The sequence below is a fragment of the Hibiscus syriacus genome, unplaced genomic scaffold (assembly GCF_006381635.1).
Source record: "Hibiscus syriacus cultivar Baekdansim isolate YM2019G1 unplaced genomic scaffold, ASM638163v2 tig00111402_pilon, whole genome shotgun sequence".
In the NCBI taxonomy this organism is placed as follows: domain Eukaryota; kingdom Viridiplantae; phylum Streptophyta; class Magnoliopsida; order Malvales; family Malvaceae; genus Hibiscus; species Hibiscus syriacus.
Window position 1 is genome coordinate 4,155,897 of NW_024063082.1, and position 20,751 is coordinate 4,176,647.

The window sequence follows — 20,751 nt, forward strand, 5'->3', positions numbered from 1 at the left end:
CGACACGCATATGCCAATTTTTTTATTTTTTATTTTAGTTCTTTTTCTTGTATTTTGAAGGATTATACCTCGGCATCAACATTTGAATGTCTGCCAGATATAGAGGATTTGAAATGGATACTCTCGAGAAAAATGAAGGGTTTAAATAATTAACTATAGTTAAGTTTAGTGCTTTTTTAATGCAAGCTACTTTTTTTTGTTGTTGATGTAATGTAAGCTATCTTGTACAAGGACGAAGAAAGCAAAATTCAATTTGACTTTTTTTTTTAAAACTATCAAGTTAATTTAATTTAATTATTTATTTTTATAGCTTAAATAAAAGGAATAAACTGAATAACAATTAGTTTTGAAAATGTGTATTAGTCTCTTTCAACAAAAATTACTAAAAGAAATCTTTAAAAAGTCGGTACATATAATTTACATGTATATATAATATCAAATTATAATTATTTTATCTTTTAAAATGATAAACTAAAGATGTTCTAAATAGAAGAATTATCAAATCAAGTTTATCATAATGAAGTATATACATGGTCTTGAGTTTATTTGCTCTAATGTAAAGTTTAGTAATATTATCAATAAAGTTTAATTTTATTATTTTTAATTTAACTTGAATAAATTTGTTCTATTAAACTAAATTCCAATTCATTTCACTTAATTTAAAAGATAATAATTTGATAAGATCCATTAATTGATCAAGTGCCTAACATTGTTCAATCCAAAGGTAAAAAGACTTGGTCCCATAAGAATCCCAAAACAAGTTCCACAAACAGTACAATGGATACAAACTTGATCACCAAGTTCTCTATACGAATACATCTATAGGTCATTATTGATATGGCATTTAACATACCTGAATATGAAGCCTTTTGATACCATATTGCCAAAAGAAGTATAATTCAGGACCAATTAACTCCTGTAAAACGGAAACAAAAATGTGCATATGGAAGCAGAATTGAAGAAAAAGCAGGGGATATGCTTTATTCTAAGACTGGGATGTTAAAACCATACAATAAGATTACAAACATTCTATTGGAATTTCAAAGCAGTATATTGAAGGGTAAAAGAAGAGAGGCAAAAAAAAATGAAAGACGGAGATGCTAAATCAGGATCAAATTGGCATTGTGCATTTCTTCTGAGAATGACCTAATAAATGGCATCTACCACATTGAACAACTCTCTTTGGCCGCTTCAAGTTCTCTACTCGAAGAACTTTCTTTTTCGGTCTGCCAGGTGGCCGACGAATTTTGGGAGGGTGTATCGTGACATCAAGCTTGGCAGCTCCACCATCGGCTCCTTCACCGAGCTCCTTCCAAACACTCTTATCAGGAATAGGATGTATCATCTGCGAATAGGTCTCACGGTAGCTTCCCACAGTGAAACAAGGTTCAGCAAACAGATGAGCGTTCTGCCCACAAGAAATAAGGGCAGCTGCAGCATGTGCACATGGCAAGCCATACAGCTGCCAACGGCGACAGGAACACACACGACTCCTAATATCCACAATATTTGTCCTCTCGGTTGAGACAATCTCAAACTCTACTTCATTTGCTCTAAGCACTTGGTAGCAATGAGCATCGGCAATTGCCTCCGAAATCCGCTTCTCAGCAGATGGGACAAGAATTGAGGTCCATCTCATTCCCATTTCTCGACGATTGTTAAACCAAGTAGTGAGTTGATTGCGAATATGCTCCATCATTTGCACAATGGGGAGCTCGTGACATTCAAGGGCCCAATTATACAACATCTCAGTAACACCTAGTGTAAAGTGGCCATATCGCACTCCTTCAAAATATGCTACCGCCCACAGCTGCGGAGGGAAGAGTTGAAACCATTGTATAACCTCCTGCGAGATCTCTATCATTTCAGCAATTTTGCTCTCAAACTCCGCAGTAGTGAGAGCATAAACAGCATTCCAGAAGATATTAACCAATTTCGTGTTCTTGAATGTATCACGGAAATTTTCACTGGCATAACGTAGACAAAAACCATGAAACGCACTCGGAAAATGGGTTTCTACTGCATCCACAATGCCTCGCTGTCTTTCGGATAGTATAGTAAGTCTAGGCATGTTTTCAGTGTTTACACCAAGAAGCTTCCTCAACTCTGACATGAACCACATCCAATTTTCATTACTTTCCACATCAACAATAGCAATTGCCAAGGGAAACAATGCATCATCGGCATCAACAGCTGCAGCACAAAGTAATGCACCCAAGTATTTTCCTTTCAGTTCTGCCTTATCAAGTTCTAGAAGTGGTCTACAAGCAGTTATAAACCCATAGATAGAAGAACGGTAAGAAACAAAGAGGCGCTGGAAACAATTTTCTTGTCCGGTAGCAAAAACAGATGCAATACTTCCAGGGTTGGTTTTTCTTATTTGCTCACAGTATGCAGGAAGAAGGCGATACCCTTCTTCAAAAGTCCCGTGAAGTGCGGCCATACTTCGTTCCTTTCCACGCCAAGCTTGCATATAAGAAACAGAAACTCCATGCTGATCTCGGATATCTTGCAGGATTTCTTTTGGCTTGTACTGTGGATTATCCCGAATGCGTGCTTCTACTGATCTTGCAACCCAACCCACTGATGCTTGCTGATGATGGAGGTTGCAAACCCCTTCACACGTATGCTCCCCATGCAGAGTTCTAATTGAGAAAGTGGGAACCCCAGGACATTTTGCTACATGGACACGCCATGGACAACCTTCTTTGGAGCACTTGGCTATAAATCGGCTGCGATCAGATTTCACTATCCTAAGATCAAAATGCAATGCTATAGCAATATCTTTCAAGGTTCTTCTGCAGGTTTCAACATCAGGGAATTCCTGCCCAATAACCAATGAAAGATCTACAAGGGGTTGAGAAGTATCAGCTACCATTAAAGCATGATCAGCCATGACTACATGAAAGGAAAGAAGCAACAGTCTGAGGCAATTCAAAGGGCTCCCTCCATGCAACAAACAGAATGGAAAAAATGCTTCCAGGGAAAAGCTTCAAAAACAGCACATAAATGCTCTTAGTTAGGCACAGATATTGCAGTAGAGACAAAAAAAATGAAATTATATATATATATGCACATACATATAGATGGATAGAGAGATAATGGGGAGTCAGGTCGAGGGAAGTAGACAAAATAAACCGGGGGATCAAACTTAAATATGAATACCAACCAGTATAATTAATCAACATAGAAATGGAAACAATTTTCTTCTCGATAGAACAGAAACATTGGCAGCAAAATCCCTTTTTAAGTTGTCAGTTAGTAAAGCAACTTATTTAGTACCCGAAAGGATTACATAACGCACCTGTGATAGAAAAAGAACAGTTATAAGATAACCAAATTTAACAGTAATCTCTTCCTCTATAACAGGAAGGGGGAGGGAGACTGAAAGGAAAAAAAAACATGCCTATCAGAAAGAAGGGAAAAAAAGTGAAGAACGTGAATAATGAAATTCAAAATTGTGATTTGCATTAATTGCTATGTTTCTTAGACATGGATACAAAGAGTCAATTATCGGTAAGAACAAAGGGTACTAATTTAGCAATTCTAAAATAAAGGAACTAACTTTGTAAGGCTTAAGGTAAAGGTAATACAACATATTTAGCAACTTGACAATCAGAAGCTCCTTGTCTTAGCCCTGGAGAACACACCAATAAATCAGAGCCAAACCAATGTTATGCCTAAAACCAGGAGGAGGAACTACCCATGGTCACCATAACAAGAGGAACCTTGTGTATGCTTGTGAAGAGGCGTCGACATGCAAGTCTTATAAGAGAATATTACCCTTTGATGAATGACCACCTAAGTTTATCTATAATTAGAAATAGAAGAAACTGTAGTCCTCTATCTAAAAGCATTGAAATAAGTTATAGAGAAGATGTCCGCAATTTTCTTGTGACCAAACCAACAACAAGCACTACTTTTCACGTGTTAGTGAGAGAAGCTCCAGCTTCTCTCTAACCCGCGATTTCAAATTTCAAATTCCCCCAGGTGTTTTTGAAAAATTTTCTCTCCTCCGACATACACCCGCTGTCCGCCGCCGTCATCAGCCACCCGCCGCTGCCGTCAGACGCCGCGCTTCCGTCATGTTCGGTGGACGTTGAACACCAAAACTTCCAGGTTTTTTCGACTCGACGCCAGCATCAAGGATCTAGGCTTCGTTTCACCAGGGAGTGCCTACAACTCAGTGGATCTTGGACGTGGCCCTTAGACTTTTAGCTGTTGGCGACGCTTCTTCTTTCTTTTTCTTCGACGACGGCGCGATCTACAACAGCAGTATAGTCATTATCTTTACTTTCTCCATCTCCTTGCGTCTGTCGTCTCTCCACAAAGCAATCAAGTCAGCTACGTTCGCCGCTGATCTTTAGCTGCAGTTTTGATTCTGTTCATCACCCTTTCTTCCTTTGCTTTTCTTCAATGATAAAGCAACACAAAAGAAATGAGTTCCCGGAATCCTGAAGTGGGTCTTGCTACCCCTAACCATTACAAGTCCTCTCGGCAAAAGCCAAGGTTAGCTGCAGATCATGCTTCGGCTTCTCAGTCTGTGGAAGCGGGGATTTCCAAGATACGAACTGCTATTGTGGCATTTGATCGCCTTGTTAATTCCCTCTGTTCACTTAAAGACACCGCTGAATTACGTGACAAATTGCATAAGACAAGGCTTGATATTGAGCAGCTCGTTAAAGAGTCTTCAGCTAAACTAAGGGAAGCAAGAGAAGCTGTGCAAGATGAGAAATCTGTCGATGACAAGCTTGCAGCTGGGAGGGAGACAACAGATTCATCTTCCGTTCCTAATGAAGTTCGTCCATCAAGTTATGATGTCCATGTGCTGGAGGAAAAGGTGACCAAGAAACGCGAGGAAGAAGATGAGATGAGGGTTGAAGCCGCAGCTCTTGGGGTTAAGACTGGCCGTCAGTTCAATAGTGGGGATAAAGAGGCTGGAAAAAGTTTGAAAATTCCGGATAAGAAGGTGAATCGAGTGGAGATTTTGGTGCCGAAGGCTACGGAATCGGAGCTTCATAATCAGAGAGTGGAGCAGCAGGCGCCGACTTTGAAAATAGTGGAGAAGGCCAAAGAGAAGCAGTGTTGGAGTCCACCTCAAAGGGGTGCAGTAATGATAAGACTAGATGTTACACGTTATTTATTGATAATTTACCAGAGAACATTCACTGGAAGAGGTTTGGATTTTTATTTCGCTCCTATGGTCGGGTTCTTGATGCTTTTATTCCAAATAAAAGAAATTCAAAAGGAGTTCGCTTTGGTTTCATTCGCTTTGCAACAATCGATGAAGCAAGGAGAGCGATCTCAAAAATGAATGGTTCTCATATCGACGGAAGCAAAATTGGTGTTTATTTCGCTAAATTCAAACCTAGACATTCCTATTGGAGAAAGTCCTCGACAGGTGGTCTTCGCAAGTCCGGGATGGAAGATGTTTCGAGGAAGAATCATTATAAAGTTAAAGGTGTTATAGATGAAGAAAAACTTCAGGTGTTGAGCAATTGTCTAGTGGGGTGGTGCAAGGACTTTGTCAAAATTGGTCATCTCGCCAAACAAATGCAAGCGAAGGGCCTCACTGGCTTCACCTTAATGAGAGCTGCTGGTAATGCGATTTTAATGATTTTCGAAGACAATGCTTCATTGAGAAGTGTGAAGAACGATAAATCAAAGATTCTCGCAGAGTGGTTCTCCATAGTCGAAGCTTGGTCAGAGAGTTTGGTAATGGAGTGTCGTCGAGTATGGTTAGTTTGCAAGGGTGTTCCTTTTCACGCATGGATTTGGGATACTTTCAAGAACATTGCTGATAAGTGGGGTTTATTACTAGCTATCGACGAAAGTTGTCAATCTCCATCATCCTTTGATCGGGCAAAAATCCAGGTCCTCGCAAAGGCTGATGCGAGAATTGATGCGATGGTGGAATTGAAAGTTGGTGACAACTTCTTCAAGGTCATGGTGCATGAGATAGAGCCTTCATTCAAACCAAACTCTTGGGCTCCTAAAGAAGACGAGTCTCATTAGATATTGTCTCTTCAATTGTGGTTGTTTTAGTCTATATGGTTGTAGGTGTTACTTTTTATTTGTATTATGTTCTGTTGCGTTGTTTTATTCCTACTGTTGGTAGTGTAATTAGAAGTAAGGTGATTAGACTGTGGCTTTGGATGAGGTTATATGAGGTTAAGGTGTTTGTTGTAATGGTGTACATCACCATGAGAGGATATTCCATGGTGTCTTTTGTATCGGGTATTTTATCAATAAAATTTGAGGTACTCTTTTCTTCCTTCCAATGTTCGTTAACATACCTTAGTATGTGAACGAATACGAAGGAAGTTTTTAATGAGACCTCCAACTTCTATAAAAAAAAAAAGTTATAGAGAAGATTTAATCTATATTACTTGTGCTAAGGATGTTTACAAGATTTTTACAGCCTATCATATCGATATTGAAAGTTACTTAATCATCTGATAGAACTTATAAAAAGAAAATCTGATTTAATTCATTCTTTTAAAGAATCTGAAAGTGGAAATACAAAAACTTACTTGAGATCCAACAACAACCAAAAAATTCATAGCTTCCTTTTTCCCCCTTGAGAAAGGATTTTGAACAACAATTTCTTCCCCTTCTTATTCCATAATAGATATTGAAGGCGTCATTTTTTTATTACTATACACCCTAGTTTACCAGCCCAGTTACTCATTTTAACTTCCATTATGGGTTCGTTAAGATTTTATCAAAGATCCTGTAGGTGCAACCTTATGCAAATTATACAAGAAGCATTACAGCAGAATTTGATAGTTCTGAAACAAAAATATATTACACTTTTACATCAACTAGGTTTCTATCAAAGTTGAACCTCCTGCTCCAGAAACTTTTCAGTTTGAAACAATCTTTAACTATTTGAGGGTTTAGGTTTGAAAGACGCAGAAGAAATTCACTTAACTAGGATGTCTAGCTTGAAGTTTAACATAACCAAAGATTTGAAACCTAAACCAACTGAAAGCCGAACCCAGTTACCTACTTGTAGCGGTGTGTGATTGATAAAAGCTAACCAGAATAGTCAACTAGCCTGAAAGCCTACATAATTGACACTAAAAGTCCCAGAACCAAAACAACATATAACTGAAGCCAACATGACTCACCTCATTGTCTCCTCTACAGTTGTTTACAATCGACAGGGTATAAAAGGCAATATGAAAAATTCTAACCTCATCCAAATCTGTTAGTACTTTTTTTTTATAGGAATAGGAGGTCTCGTTAAAAACCTCCCTCATTGTTGCCTCTAAAGAGGAGACAACAAAATGAAGGAGGAAAAGAGTACCTCAATTTATTAATAACCCGGAATTACATAAGAGACACTTTACACTATAAACCTCCTAACAGAACATAACATAACATATCTAAAGCTAAAAGCGATCAACCTATTCCCTCCTTAGCTAGCTTGTCCGCCTCCCAATTGCAGCTCCTAGGTATCCATCTAACCATAATGTCCTTAGCAGAGACTAAGGCACAAATATCCCCAACGAGGGACCTGAAAAAAGAAGGGCAGTAACAGGCCTCAAAATCCATTCCAGTACCGTTGAACAATCACTCTCTAACACTAGTCTTCCTCTCGCCGCCCATTGGGAAGAAAGAAATAAATCAATTCCCTCTTTAATTGCTTTCAACTCAGCCAACATAGGAGGACCTGGTCCCACAGCAGTAGAAAAAGAGATAAGATCAGAGCCATTCGAGTCTTTAAGAATTCCTCCTATTCCTCCCTGTAAGCCATCAGTTCTTACCGCCCCATCCACATTGAACTTAAAAAAATCAGGTGGAGGAGGAGACCATCACGTATCCTTCTTCATCTTAGGTGGAAAAATTATAATACTGTCAGCTAGCCTTGGGTCCGGTCCCCTACCAGAAGATCGAACTGAATATTTGCCTGAGGATATTTTGCTAAAAGCCATTTGGCCAGCCTAAACCTGGAAATGAAAAACAGTACAGCCATGTCCAGATTGCCGTTTTCGAACACCACATAATTCCTAGCCTTCCATGTAGACCACAAAACGACTCCGGGGATAAACTTCCAAATTGAAGAAGACGCCATAAAATGAGACCAAGAACAAAGAAAGGATTGTGGATCTTTAGGCAAAACTGAAAGTACATCCCATAACCTTAGGAACCTATTCCACAGCTCCCGTACAACCGGACACAAGAGAAAAAGATGTTGAATTGTTTCTTCATCCTTAAGACATAAAGGACAAAGAACATTTTCCAATGGAACCCCTCGTTTCTTCAGCTCTACTCTAACCGCCACTTTGTGGTGAGATAATTGCCATAAAAAGGTTTGAACTCTTGGGGGAACCAAACCAGACCACACCCATTTACTCCACTGAAAATTCCCTCTAGTACTCCCTGAAATAGTCAGTCTACAGGACTTCGCCGAGAACAATCCATCGCCTTTCCCAGACCAAGCCAAAAAGTCATCAACTGAATCAATCAAGCAAAGACATCAAGGAAATCCACTGATCTAATTCCCAATCACATAAGTTCCTCCTTAATTGAACATTCCAAACCCATCCACTGTTTTCATAACAACCAAATTCAGTAACTTTTTCCCATTTATTACTAGAAAGAGCATGAATCCTTGGGAATTGTTCTTTTAGATAGAGTTATTGACCCAAACATCATTCCAAAAAGCAATAGATCTGCCACTCCCCACTTGCAGTTTCGAGTTTGACCTCAAACAATCTCCAATTTCATCCTTCCTCTCATAGTTATTCCTAATTCCTCTCCAAGTCCAAGAATCTTGAGAAGAAACTGCCGTACTTATAGATAAAGATAAGTTACTGATATTGTGTTTGCAGCACAACATATTCTTCCATTGGGACTCCTTTTCATTAGCAAACTTCCAAACCCACTTCCCAAGTAACACTCGATTGATCAAACTCAAATCCAAAACACCCAGACCACCCTCCTCAATCGGTTGACATACCAAATTCCAATTAACTCAATGAATCCGTTTTCTTACTGGACCTTCCCCCCAAAGGAATCTAGTTATTATAGAATTCAACTTATGATTTACTTTTGGAGGAATTTTGAAAATGGGCATGAAGAAAATCGGCAAAGAAGACAACACCGATTTCACCAATACCAATCTCCCAGCCAGCGATAGTGAAGAAGCTTTCCAGCCTGCTAATTTGGTAGAAAAATTTTGGATGACTGGTTCCCATAACAACTCAGAATTCTTGGTAGTACCAATCGGTAGACCAAGATAAGTCATAGGTAAAGCACCCATCCCACAACCTACCACAGAAGCCCATTCCTTTAAAAGTTCATCTTCCAAGTTAACACCATATAACTTACTCTTGGATAAGTTGAGGCTTAGCCCTGACATTAGACTAAAGATGTTCAACACTCTCCTAATATTAAGAATCTGAGTAGGAGAATCCCTGCAGAAAATAATTAAATCATCTGCAAATTGCAAATGGGTCAAAATGAAGAGATTATCCTCCCTACCAATACTGAATCCTTCGAACAAACCACAAGCTGCAGCCTTGACCAACATAAGGTTCAACAATTCCCCGACTATATTAAATAACAGAAGAGACAAACTGCAGCCTTGTCTTAACCCTTTGCCCATCTTAAATTCCTCAATAGGAGAGCCATTAACAAGTACCGAAATAGAAGCAGAAGAAATACAAAATTTAATCCAGGAAATCCACTTATCTCCAAACCCCATAACTTTCATTAATCTTAATAAAATTGGCCATTCCATCGAATCATAGGCTCGTCGGAAATCGACTTTAAAAACGCATTTCCTCCCCTTTTTTCTCCAATAGTCAATAGCTTCATTGGCTAAGAAGGCACATTCATGCAGTTGCCTACCCGGGATGAAGGCAAATTGAGAAGGGCTTATGACATCTTTATTAACAGACACAAGCCTTCTGGAAAGAACTTTGGAAATAATTTTATACAGGCTGCCGACTAGGCTTATTGGTCTGTAATCCTCAATGCTTTTCGGATTTCTGATCTTGGGAATTAAGGTTATAAAAGCATGGTTAACCCCATGCTCCCAATTCCTTCCATTGTAAAAATCTTCAACAAATTTCATAATGAAAACCTTCAGGTTTGGCCAGAATTTCTTAAAAAAACCCATCGTGAAACCATCAGGACCCGACGATTTGGAACTGTCTGACTGAAAAACTGCCTCCCACACTTCTTGTTCAGCGAATTTCCTTTCAAGAACCTTCATTTGATCGTGACTCAGTTTAGCAAAATTTAGATCCATATCCTCCACCTCTAGGGTTGAATTCGAAGTGTAAACAGCCTTGAAATAATCATAAATATGTCCTCTCAACTGCTCCGGGTCTGAGATAACAACACCACCCACCTTCAATGCTGAAATGGAATTGATTTTGTTTCTATTTAGGGTACATAAATGAAAAAAACTTGGTGTTCCTATCCCCCTCATTATTCCACTTCAATCTAGACCTCTGAAGCCAAATACTCTCCTCCTTCCTATGCAAAATCCACAGTTCCTTCCTCGAAATATCAAGCACCTCCCTTTCTTGAGCAGAGATCCCTCCACTCTGAAACTTCAGCTTTATGCCGTTAATCTTGGTTTCCAATTCTGAAATTGCTAACGAAAACCCCCTAAGATTACTCCTTGGATAATTCCTAATAGCCAGCTTAGTTTCTTCAAGTAGAGAGAAAATTCCCCTGGACTCGTTTTCAATCCTCGCGTTTGCAATTGAATTTTCAACCACCCCAGCAAACCCCTCCTCGTCTAGTAAATAGTTAAAACACGAAACGGCTTAGGACTCCAATTATAACAATCTTCTACTAGCACGACTGGATTATGATCTGAAAACGATTTGGGCAGTATTTTTTGGATCACATTAGGAAAATGAGTAAAAAAGGACCCAGTAATCAAAAATCTATCCAGCCTAACACAAGTGGGGGACTCTCTAAAATTGCACCATGTGAACCTCCCCCCTACTAATGGTAAGTCCAACAGATTATAGAGTTGAATAAAAGATCCAAACAGATTCATGGAGTGCCAGTTATGAGTAAATCCACATTTCTCCTCAGGAACGAGATAGGCATTAAAATCCCCCCTATGCAGACAGGCACAGTCAAACTACTAACAAAACACAAAAACTCCCTGAAAAACTCCTCTTTGTCAGCATCTACTAAAGGGCCATACACATTAATGATTACACAATCAAAATTACTCAACTTAAACTTCCTTGTTAATGCCATAAATTTAAACTGCTTATGTTCTGAACTGACCTCGAATAAATCCTCATTCCACAAACACATCAAGCCACCTGCTGAACCATCAGATGAAACAGAGCTACAACTTCTTAGAAAATTGGCCCCTAATTTCCTTCTCAATCCAGTTCGGCAAACATTCAGTTTGGTTTCCTGCAAAAGCAAAAAGGACGGTTTTTCTGTAGAAACCAATCTTGCCACAACTCTGATTTTTTCTGTTCTCCCCAGCCCCCTAACATTCCAAGTAATAATTTTTAATTTTGACATATGATATGAGTCTCGATAACAACCGCAAAGAATCCGAAAGAAACGATCAGGAGTCCTTATGAGACCCCTTCAACTGCAACTTGAATATTTCATCTTCTAGAATCTGTTGCCCCCCTTTGAAAGAAATCCCCAACAAATCGCAAACTTCCCTAGTAGCAGAAGCTTCGTTCCTAACTTTAACTGAAGAATGGGAGGAATTTGAAGAATAACTGAATTCCTCCAGAGGTTCTCTGACCAAACCTCTAGACACCCTTCTGTAAACTCTGTCATAAAAACTGATAGATACTACCCCCTCAGAGCAAACACTACCCGAACGAAGAGGAGCTATTTTTAACCTCCTCTGATTAATTAAACTTTTTGCTCGAGGAAAAAACTGCTTGTCAACAACTTCCCTAGGATCAGCTGAAATGATATTGGGTTGATGACCATTATCATTCTTCTGTCCTATCGACTTTGGATTAAAAGCAGGCCCAGTAAGAAAGATTTTCTTAATTGGAGAAACAGCTGCCCCATTATCATCTGAAATGACAATATTGTTCGAGACCGTTATATCCCTCAATCCCAGACCCACATGATTCCCCTTCTGATTTATATCTGATAGCCCACAGTCACTAACTTCTTCAGTTGACTTACTCGATGCAACTTGTTCCCCACTAACTCCATTCACACACCCATTTTGACTACTTTTCAGCCAAGATGCTAGTTTTTGTCTGGACTCCTCTGAACCATCTCGATTATTAGCTGCTGCCAGATCTGGAAACTGCCCATCCCCCTCTACTGACAAGACATAATCACTATTCAGATTATTTGAAATTTTTACTCCCAACTTCCCCTCCCCCATTTCTTCTGGATTAGAAAACACAGACCCCAGGGATATCTTCACTTTGAAAGATCTTCCATAAGAATCTATTTTGATCAATTCAAGGATGTCAAAAGGACTCTCCACCCTGAGCAATACTTTCGCCGACGAAAGATCTAATCTACTCTTAGATTTGTCATTAAGACAAAAATATTCTCCCCATCTCCCAGTAAGTTCTTGCAAGAATGCCTCATTCCAGCGCAGTAAAGGCAAGCCTAATAACTCAATCTGACAAAAGGCCATTGGAACTCCTTCATCGTTCAAAACTGGAGCTAACCAATCGAAGCATAAGCACAACTCTTTTTTCTTATTTCTCCATGCAAATGATAGCTCATCAACTGTATTAAAAGTAATGATGCAGGCCTTCCATGCGAAACCCCAACTCGATATCTCAACTGACACTCCTTCGAGTTCCAAAGCTTCCTTTATCGTAACCAGCTCCAAATAAGGTTTCATTATCGCTGTTAAAGATCTCTTGACCCAATTCGAACGGTCCACCGGAATATACATCTTCCAATCATTTCTAGCACCAGTTGCTATCTGTTTTGAACCCACCGAGTTTCCCCCTGTAACTAATTCTTTTCTCATATTAAGGCCAGAAATCACAACATCCTTAAACGATCTTCCATCCCTCCTTCTTCTCGCCAACTCCACATTCTTCCCTATCCTTACAGAATCTTGTTTTCCAGACTTGATCTCCAAAATCCTCTTCCCATCAACAACATCCCTCCTCTTAGCCTTCTGGTACTTAGCAACCCCTACAAAGACTCTTCTCCCATCAAACCACTTCCCATTTACAAACTGGATTGCTTTCTTCCTACTTTCCTCATCAGCAAATTGGACAAAAGCAAAAGTAGAGGACTTGTAATTTATTTTCTCTAAAAAACGTGGAATGAAAATTCTCAGAATCTGACCATAAGGGCTGAAAAATTCCCTTAACACACGTCTTGACACCCTCTTACTAAGATTATTGATGAAAACAGTCCATTCCTCAACGGAGGCATTGGACTTTCCCAAATTTTCTCTCGCTCTCTCTCTACCTAACGCACTCATTCTCTCTAGAGTTTTTAGTTTCCTTCGATATCAAATGTAGAGCAAGAGTTGTGGCCTAGGAATGAAGCTTTAACTTGTAATGAACTCTTGACAATATGACAGTAGATTCTGTTAATACTTCAAATCCCCCTCCTTTTTTGGAAAAGTATTTGAAATCCTAATTACAAAAGTAAAAGAAACATAAGAACACATAAACTAACTAAAACAGCATAAAAGTCTTCACTAACATAGTTCCATTCAAACAAAGCCCAACGACATCATAGTAACAAAACTTCAGAAGATTTTTAATTCACTAAAATCCCCTTTAAATACGACCAAGCCCTAAATAAGAAGTAAGAGATATCTTCTAATAATAAAGTTCATATCTTAAGGTTGAAACTTTTATCACACCTAACCAAGGATATGATGAATTTAGACATAGAATCATCAAAATCTTTAACAAATAAAAGAAACTTGAACAAGCTCAAGTAAAGGTGGAATCCCCTTGTCACAGCAAGATAATTATAGCAGAGGCAATTCAAATTTCAATGCCACAATTTTTACAACAGTGAGCAAATACAAAGACACGGTATACCTTTAATAGCTAATATCAAGTCACCTTTAACTCTTTAAGCATCAAAAATTACATTTCCGGGTCTATAAAATTTACCAACAATTCAAAATAATCTAGGTTCCAAGCCATCAGAAAACTGAAATTGCAAAATAGGATAAATTCAAAGGGCATACTAAGCACAATCTAAACTCAAAATGATCACTAGAAACTTTACGCAGATTAATCTTTTTTCTTAACTCGGCTATTCGCTATATCTTAAAGCATTATTAAATAAATAAGTTCACTTTCACCAAAAACTATAAATTTAAAGACCCAATTGACCAAAAGTGTTACCTTGAATAAATTTGGTTCTAATTCTTTCAAACTCCGTGATGCCCGCGAGATCTAAGACTTTATTTCGATAAATTTTCACAAAAAATGCACAAAATCCTGTCCATCGCTTAGCACCGCTTTTTAAATGAATTGGTAGGTTAAGAAACCCTATAATAAGTGAAAAGTTTAGAATTGGAGAGGGAAGAATGTAATTAAATAAAAGGACTTGTTTTGCTTTGTGTTTGGATGATTGGAAAACGAAGGAAAACTGGGAAAAGAGGGAAGGTAAGTATACGTGTACCTGATAAATAATTGGCAGTTATGAGAGAGAAACTTTTTCAAGTAAATATCACAACAGGTCCCCAACTTTCAGAATATATCACATTAGTATTAAATTTTAAAGGCTAATTTGTAAAACAAATGTCCAACTTAAATTGGATTGATATAAGTATTTAACCAATTTTTTCGGTCTATTCGGTTAGTTCATTCAATTTGGTAGTTTATTCGGTTCGGTTTTTGGTTTTGGAAATTTAAACTAAATATTTTTTATTTAATCTAAATATGAAAATAAATATTTAAATTTAAAATAACTTAATTAATTATATATAAATATTTAATATCACAATTTTAATATTGTATTTTATAAATAAAAATGAAAATAATAGCATAAAACATTAATTTATTATCATATAAAATCAATATGTTAAAGTATCACAGGGCTAATGGCGCACGTTTATGAAATCTTCTGGATACACGTTAGTAGGGCTAATAGAACCAAAGATTTTCGTTGAATCGTCGGTGCTCATCGTCGTCCGATTTCCTTATCAAGATCTTCGTCGTTGTCGTTTCTCTTTCAGTGTTGCTTTATTTTTGTCCGATGGACTGGCGTAAGCTTTTTGGGAGTCCTGAAGTCCATGACCTAGAATACTTTCCCCCAAATCTTCGCGATGGAGTCCCGACCGTGCTTCCCCCTCCAGAAATATTCGAAGCCGGATATTCTTAATGGAAATTGTCCATTGTGGGTCAATTTCTCGGTGTTACTCCAAGCTTCTCCTCGCTGCGAAGAACTGTTGAAAGCTTATTGTGCAAAGCGTTGCAAGGTTCTTCAGTCCAGGTCAGTTCAGCTAGAAATAACCTCTACTTATTCTCGTTTAATTCTGAAAATACTAGAGACTGGGTACTTGAAAACGAAACATGGCATGTTCACAACAAACCTCTTATACTTAGAAAATGGGAGCCTAATTTGAAGAGATTGAACTTTAGCTTATCTAAGATTCCAGTGTGGGTACACTTGTACAATGTTCCATTAGAACTATTCAATTGAACTGGCCTTAGTTATATAGCAAGTGCCATTGGAGTTCCTCTCTCAATGGACACTATTACAACTTCAAAAACTAGGCTAGAGTATGCTAAGGTATGTGTTGAAATTGGATCATAGGGTGTCATCCCTAAATTTATCGATATTATATTAAATGATGGTCAAACTACTTCTATCATCGTGGAGGTTCCCTGGCTTCCTCAATCCTGCAAGAAATGCAAAGTTTATGGCCACAATGAAAAATAATGCTCCTAGGAGCCTACTACTTCCTCTACTGTCTCTCAAGTCTGGAGAAAGAAATGTGATCCTAATCCTAACTTAGCTACTACTCATGCTGAAAGATTAGAGGTTCTTCAGGAACAGACTATCAATGATTCAAAGGGGGTTGAAGTTACACAGTTTGTGGAGGTTGAATTCACAGCCTCTGAAAAACCTGAGAATTTATCATCCCATGAAGCTAACGTTTCCCAGGCTTTGATTAATGTTACTGTTCAATCCAATGATCTTTATGTTAATTCTGAAGACCACTTTACTATCCCTGTTATTGTAAGCGATCACTCCACCACGGAAATAATTGGAACTTCAGACAGAGGAAATAATTCTCATCCAGTAGTTTCTAAAAAAGGTAGAGGCATACCTTTAAAAGACAAATCTAAGGTTCCCCTCACAAGATCAAAAAACATATTCGATCTTCTCAACTATGTTGAAGATGAACCTATTAACATAGGAATCAATTCCAGGAAACCATGAGCTGCTTCACTAGGAGTTGCTGGCCTAGTTAACGAGCTAAAGTCTAAAAAGAATGAGCAAATATACATGGTTAAAAGTCTCTCTGATGGATGTCAAGGGGGTTCCAGGGGCTCTCATTCTCAATGATAGTAAGTTTTTGGAACATTAGAGGACTTAATAATCCTCTAAAATAGAATAAAGTGGTTCAGAGAGCCAACCTTCATAAAATTGATGTTCTTTGCCTCATGGAAACCAGAGTTAAAGTGGACAAATCTGAAACTATTCTTAGCTCTCAATTTTCAAATTGGAATACTTATATAAACTACGATTTTGCTTCTAATGGTAGGATATGGGTCCTCTGGAGAAAAGGAATCGACTTATCTATCATCCAAGTCTCATATCAATGCATAACTCTCAAAGGACCTTTTATGGGCTCCCATGTCTTTATCTCAGCCATTTATGGTAGTAATGATGGGATTACTCGAAGACAACTTTGGCAAACTATTAGAGAAGTTGATCCCATTGTCAATCAGTCCCCCTAGACCTTGGATGGTGATTTCAACATTTTTCTGTAGCCTGAGGAAAGTTCTGATCATGAGCTACTAGGCAACTATATCACCCTTGATATGAAAGACTTTCAAGACCTCACTCATGATACTGACATTATGGACCATCATTTATTTGGTCAAACTTACACTTGGAGCAACAAGCAACAAGAGTTATTCCTTGCTAGGAAACTTGTCATGGTAATGATAAATCCAAGTTGGGCTACTTCTTATCCATATTCTTTTGTTGAATTCCTTCCCCCTAGCATATCTGACCATTGTATGGCCATTATTTGGCTATTTAAATAATCTCTTGTTAATAGGCCTAAACATTCAAAATTTTCAAATTTTGGGTTGCTCTTCCAAATTTCTTGAATGAGGTTAGGCACTATTGAAAACCTAATGTTCAAGGCAATCCAATGACAATTCTATTTACCAAACTAAAGAGACTTAAAGTCATACTCAAAAGCTTTAACAAGGACAGTTTCAGCAACATATTGGATCGAGGGAAGCTTAAGAGACTAGAGTTGGAACTACAGCAGCTCCGCACTTTGAAAGGAGAGGAAAACATTGTTAAGGAAATTAGTCTTCAAGATGATTTAAATTTACTGGAGGAAGCTGAAGCAGAGTTCCTTAAGCAGAAAGCAAAGGTCCAGTGGATTCGTGATGGTGATAAAAATACTAAAATTTTCCATTCTATAGTGGCCTTTAAAAACAAAAAGGATACTATAAGGGTCCTTGTGGATGATCGAGGAAACAAATTAGAATCTTTTGATTCAATGGCTCAAGAAGTGATTTAATTCTATTCCAAACTGCTTGGTTCTGCTGATACTTCTTTAAAGGAGATTGATCATATCATTCTCAAAGACCTCTTAAACTACTCATTACCTTCTGAAGCTTCAATCAGCCTCATTAGGGATGTTACCGATGAAGAAATCCATAATTCCATTTTTTGCCAAGGAAATGATAAGGCTCCGGGACTGGATGGTTTCACTCCCTTATTTTTCAAGAAAACCTGGCCAATTGTTGGAGAGGATGTCAAAGTAGCTGTTAGATATTTCTTTAGCAACAACATCATTAATCCAACCTTTAATTCCACTGTTATTGCTCTTGTTCCTAAAGTCCCTAACCCAAGTACTATTAAAGACATTAGACCAATTTCCTGTTGTTCAGTGATCTATAAGGCTATATCTAAAATCCTTGTTAACAGGCTGAATGTTTACATTCTTGAGATCGTTTATTTTAATCAGTCTGCTTTCATAAGAGGAATGAGCATTATTGATAATTCACTGCTTGCTCAAGAGATGGTTAAAGGTTATGGTAGGAAAACCATTTCCCCTAGATGCTCCATGAAAATTGACCTCCACAAGGAATTTGACTCTCTTGATTGGAGGTTCATCTTTGTTATCCTTAAAGTTATTAAGCTCCCTCGTCAGTTTATAGCTTGGATTGAAGAATATTTCTCTCAAGCCAGATACTATATTTATTTCAATGGTACCTTAATTGGTTTTTTCAAAGGGGATAGGGGGCTTAGACAAGGGGATCCTCTTTCCCCTTACCTTTTTGTTATTGCTATGAACATCTTATCTAGAATGCTCAATTTGCCTGCAAATAAAAGAATTTTTGGATTCCATCCTAAATGCAACAAGCTAGGACTCACTCACTTATCTTTTGCGGATGATATTATGATTTTTTGTAAAGGTAATGTGGACTCGGTGGTAGGTGTGCTTAGTGTACTTTACCAATTCCATAAAATTTCATGTCTTAAGCTCAATTCCTCTAAATATGAGCTCTTTGCTGCGGGTATTCCCTTAAGCATAATGGATAACATCAAAAGGATCTCTGGCTTTAAAAGTGGCTCTCTTCCTATCAAATACCTTGGTATTCCTCTCGTCTCTCGTAAGCTCACTGACAAAAATTGTGAAGCTTTACTAACCAAAATCAAACAAAGGTTGTAGATCTGGTCTGGTAGGAACTTAAGTTATGCAGGCAGACTTGAATTGATTAAAACTATCCTTTACAGTGTCTGCAATTATTGGTGTAGACAACTTATGTTGTCTGCTTATATTTTAAACAAGGTGGAGCACATTTGCTCCCGATTCTTCTGGAAAATAGCTGATAAAAAGGCTGTTGGAGCCAGAGTAAGTTGGGAACGTATATGTCCTCCTAAGTCAGAATGAGGCCTTGGACTAAAAAATCTAAAAGAATGGTGCAGAGTCTGTATTTTTAATCTTATCAAGAAGATCCTAGCAGGAAACAAATCCATTTGGGTAGCATGCCTTAATGGCTATGTCCTAAAGAATCAAGATTTATGTCATTTTCAAGCTGGAGCAACTATAAGCTGGAGCATTAAACGGATTCTTAAATTGAGGACTGTTTCTTTTTCTCTCTTCACTGCTGGTCATTTGCAGACTAAAGAAATTTGGGAAATGACTCTAACGCAAGAGCAGAAGGTTTCTTGGCATCGACTAAACTGGTTTCCAATGCATATTCCTAAGCACAATATGATTTCTTGGATGGCCATCCTCGACAGACTTCCTACCAGAGATCGTCTCTAACGAATGAGAATCTGTTCTGATAGTATTTGTGTCAACAGCAACTCCTTCCAAGAGTCACGAGACCATCTCTTCTCCCACTGTCATTTGGCAGTCGACCTCTGGAGCTCAATTTTGCTTCTTAATGGTATGAATTCCTCTAACATGTCTTGGGATGCATTAATTGCTTGGGCAAGTTCTTATTGAAAAGGGAAGTCACTTATCACTATCATCTTGAAGCTTGCATGGTCTGCTTTCATTTACTCTTTGTGGCAAGAACGTAATTGCAGAACCTTCCTCGGACGTCGAAGAAATGTTGAAGCCTTACTTAAAGAAATCAAGGATGTCGTGGCCATTTGTCTAAGGGGCAAACCAATTAATAGACTTGATAGTATTAACTTTAGTCTTTGTAATGCTTGGAATATAGTCTAACCAATCATTTTTTGTTTCTTGGTTGTTAATAGTTTCTTTTGTTTGTTTGATTGGTTGATTGGTTGTAGCAACATTGCTATTTTGAGTAATAAATTTTTGAATTATCCAAGAAAAACCAAAATGTTAACAAATAAAATACAAAAGTAGCATTTCAAACTCTAATAATCTAATTTTTTTCAACACAATAATATAATCATAATCCCACCAAAATAATTCACCTCCTATTATGTTTTTCTAAGAAAAAAATTACGTAAATTTCAAAAACAATCCATTCTTTAATAGGATTAATAGACCTTTTGGCCATTGAAATATACAATTTAGCTTCTATTTTTTTTTTGGTACAATTTGACTCTGATTTTGAGTTTGAACTACAATTTAGTCTCAACTTAATTTTGACTTTAATATATAATTTGACTCAAGATTATATTTTGTAAATTTATATTTGTAAATTATAACCTATTTAGAGTGTTTAAAGATTTATGTCACTTACTTCTAGTTGTCATAAAAAATATTTTTTTTAAGTTTTTACTATTATTTTAAATATCGATAAACCCATCTCATTATTTTTTATCATTTTATCGATTTAATTTTTTTCTTTCAAACTCATTAAAATATACATAAAAGATTTGTCGTTTTTTCATTTAAGGACTTTTCAAAATTTGAGGTCTTTGATGTGTTTGTTTGAAAATTTAAATTGTGAGAAGTATCTTTTTAGAAGAATAATATCAAATATCGAACTTAATCTCGTCAAACAGTTGTTAGAAGAGATCAGAGAATTAAAACGACATGTCTTTAGATATATTTTGTCAATTTTTAGTAAATTTTATAAAAAAATATAATTCAAAAAAAGAAATAAGAGTAAAATGAAAATATTTTGATATTAAATTTATCGTGAATTT

General features: G+C 37.4%; 2 protein-coding genes across 3 annotated transcripts; both read right to left on the minus strand.

The window, feature by feature from the left end:
• Positions 1–955: 955 nt before the first annotated feature.
• On the minus strand, positions 956–14,577 carry LOC120161892. Of its 2 annotated transcripts, XM_039172102.1 has the most exons (3): positions 14,316–14,421; positions 3,170–3,304; positions 956–2,990 (listed from the first exon to the last, which is right to left on the minus strand). In XM_039172102.1, the coding sequence occupies exon 3, from the start codon at positions 2,894–2,896 to the stop codon at positions 1,112–1,114; it is 1,785 nt and encodes a 594-aa protein (XP_039028033.1). In that variant the 5' UTR covers positions 2,897–2,990; positions 3,170–3,304; positions 14,316–14,421; the 3' UTR covers positions 956–1,111. The 2 variants fall into 2 exon arrangements, with proteins under 2 accessions (XP_039028033.1, XP_039028034.1); XM_039172103.1 differs by lacking the exon at positions 3,170–3,304 and having other exon boundaries at positions 14,316–14,577.
• LOC120162494 lies at positions 7,494–11,517 on the minus strand. The gene is made up of 7 exons (XM_039172632.1): positions 11,037–11,517; positions 10,484–10,762; positions 9,059–10,374; positions 8,654–8,947; positions 8,550–8,556; positions 7,892–8,463; positions 7,494–7,751 (listed from the first exon to the last, which is right to left on the minus strand). The coding sequence occupies exons 1-7, from the start codon at positions 11,515–11,517 to the stop codon at positions 7,494–7,496; spliced, it is 3,207 nt and encodes a 1,068-aa protein (XP_039028563.1).
• Positions 14,578–20,751: the final 6,174 nt, after the last annotated feature.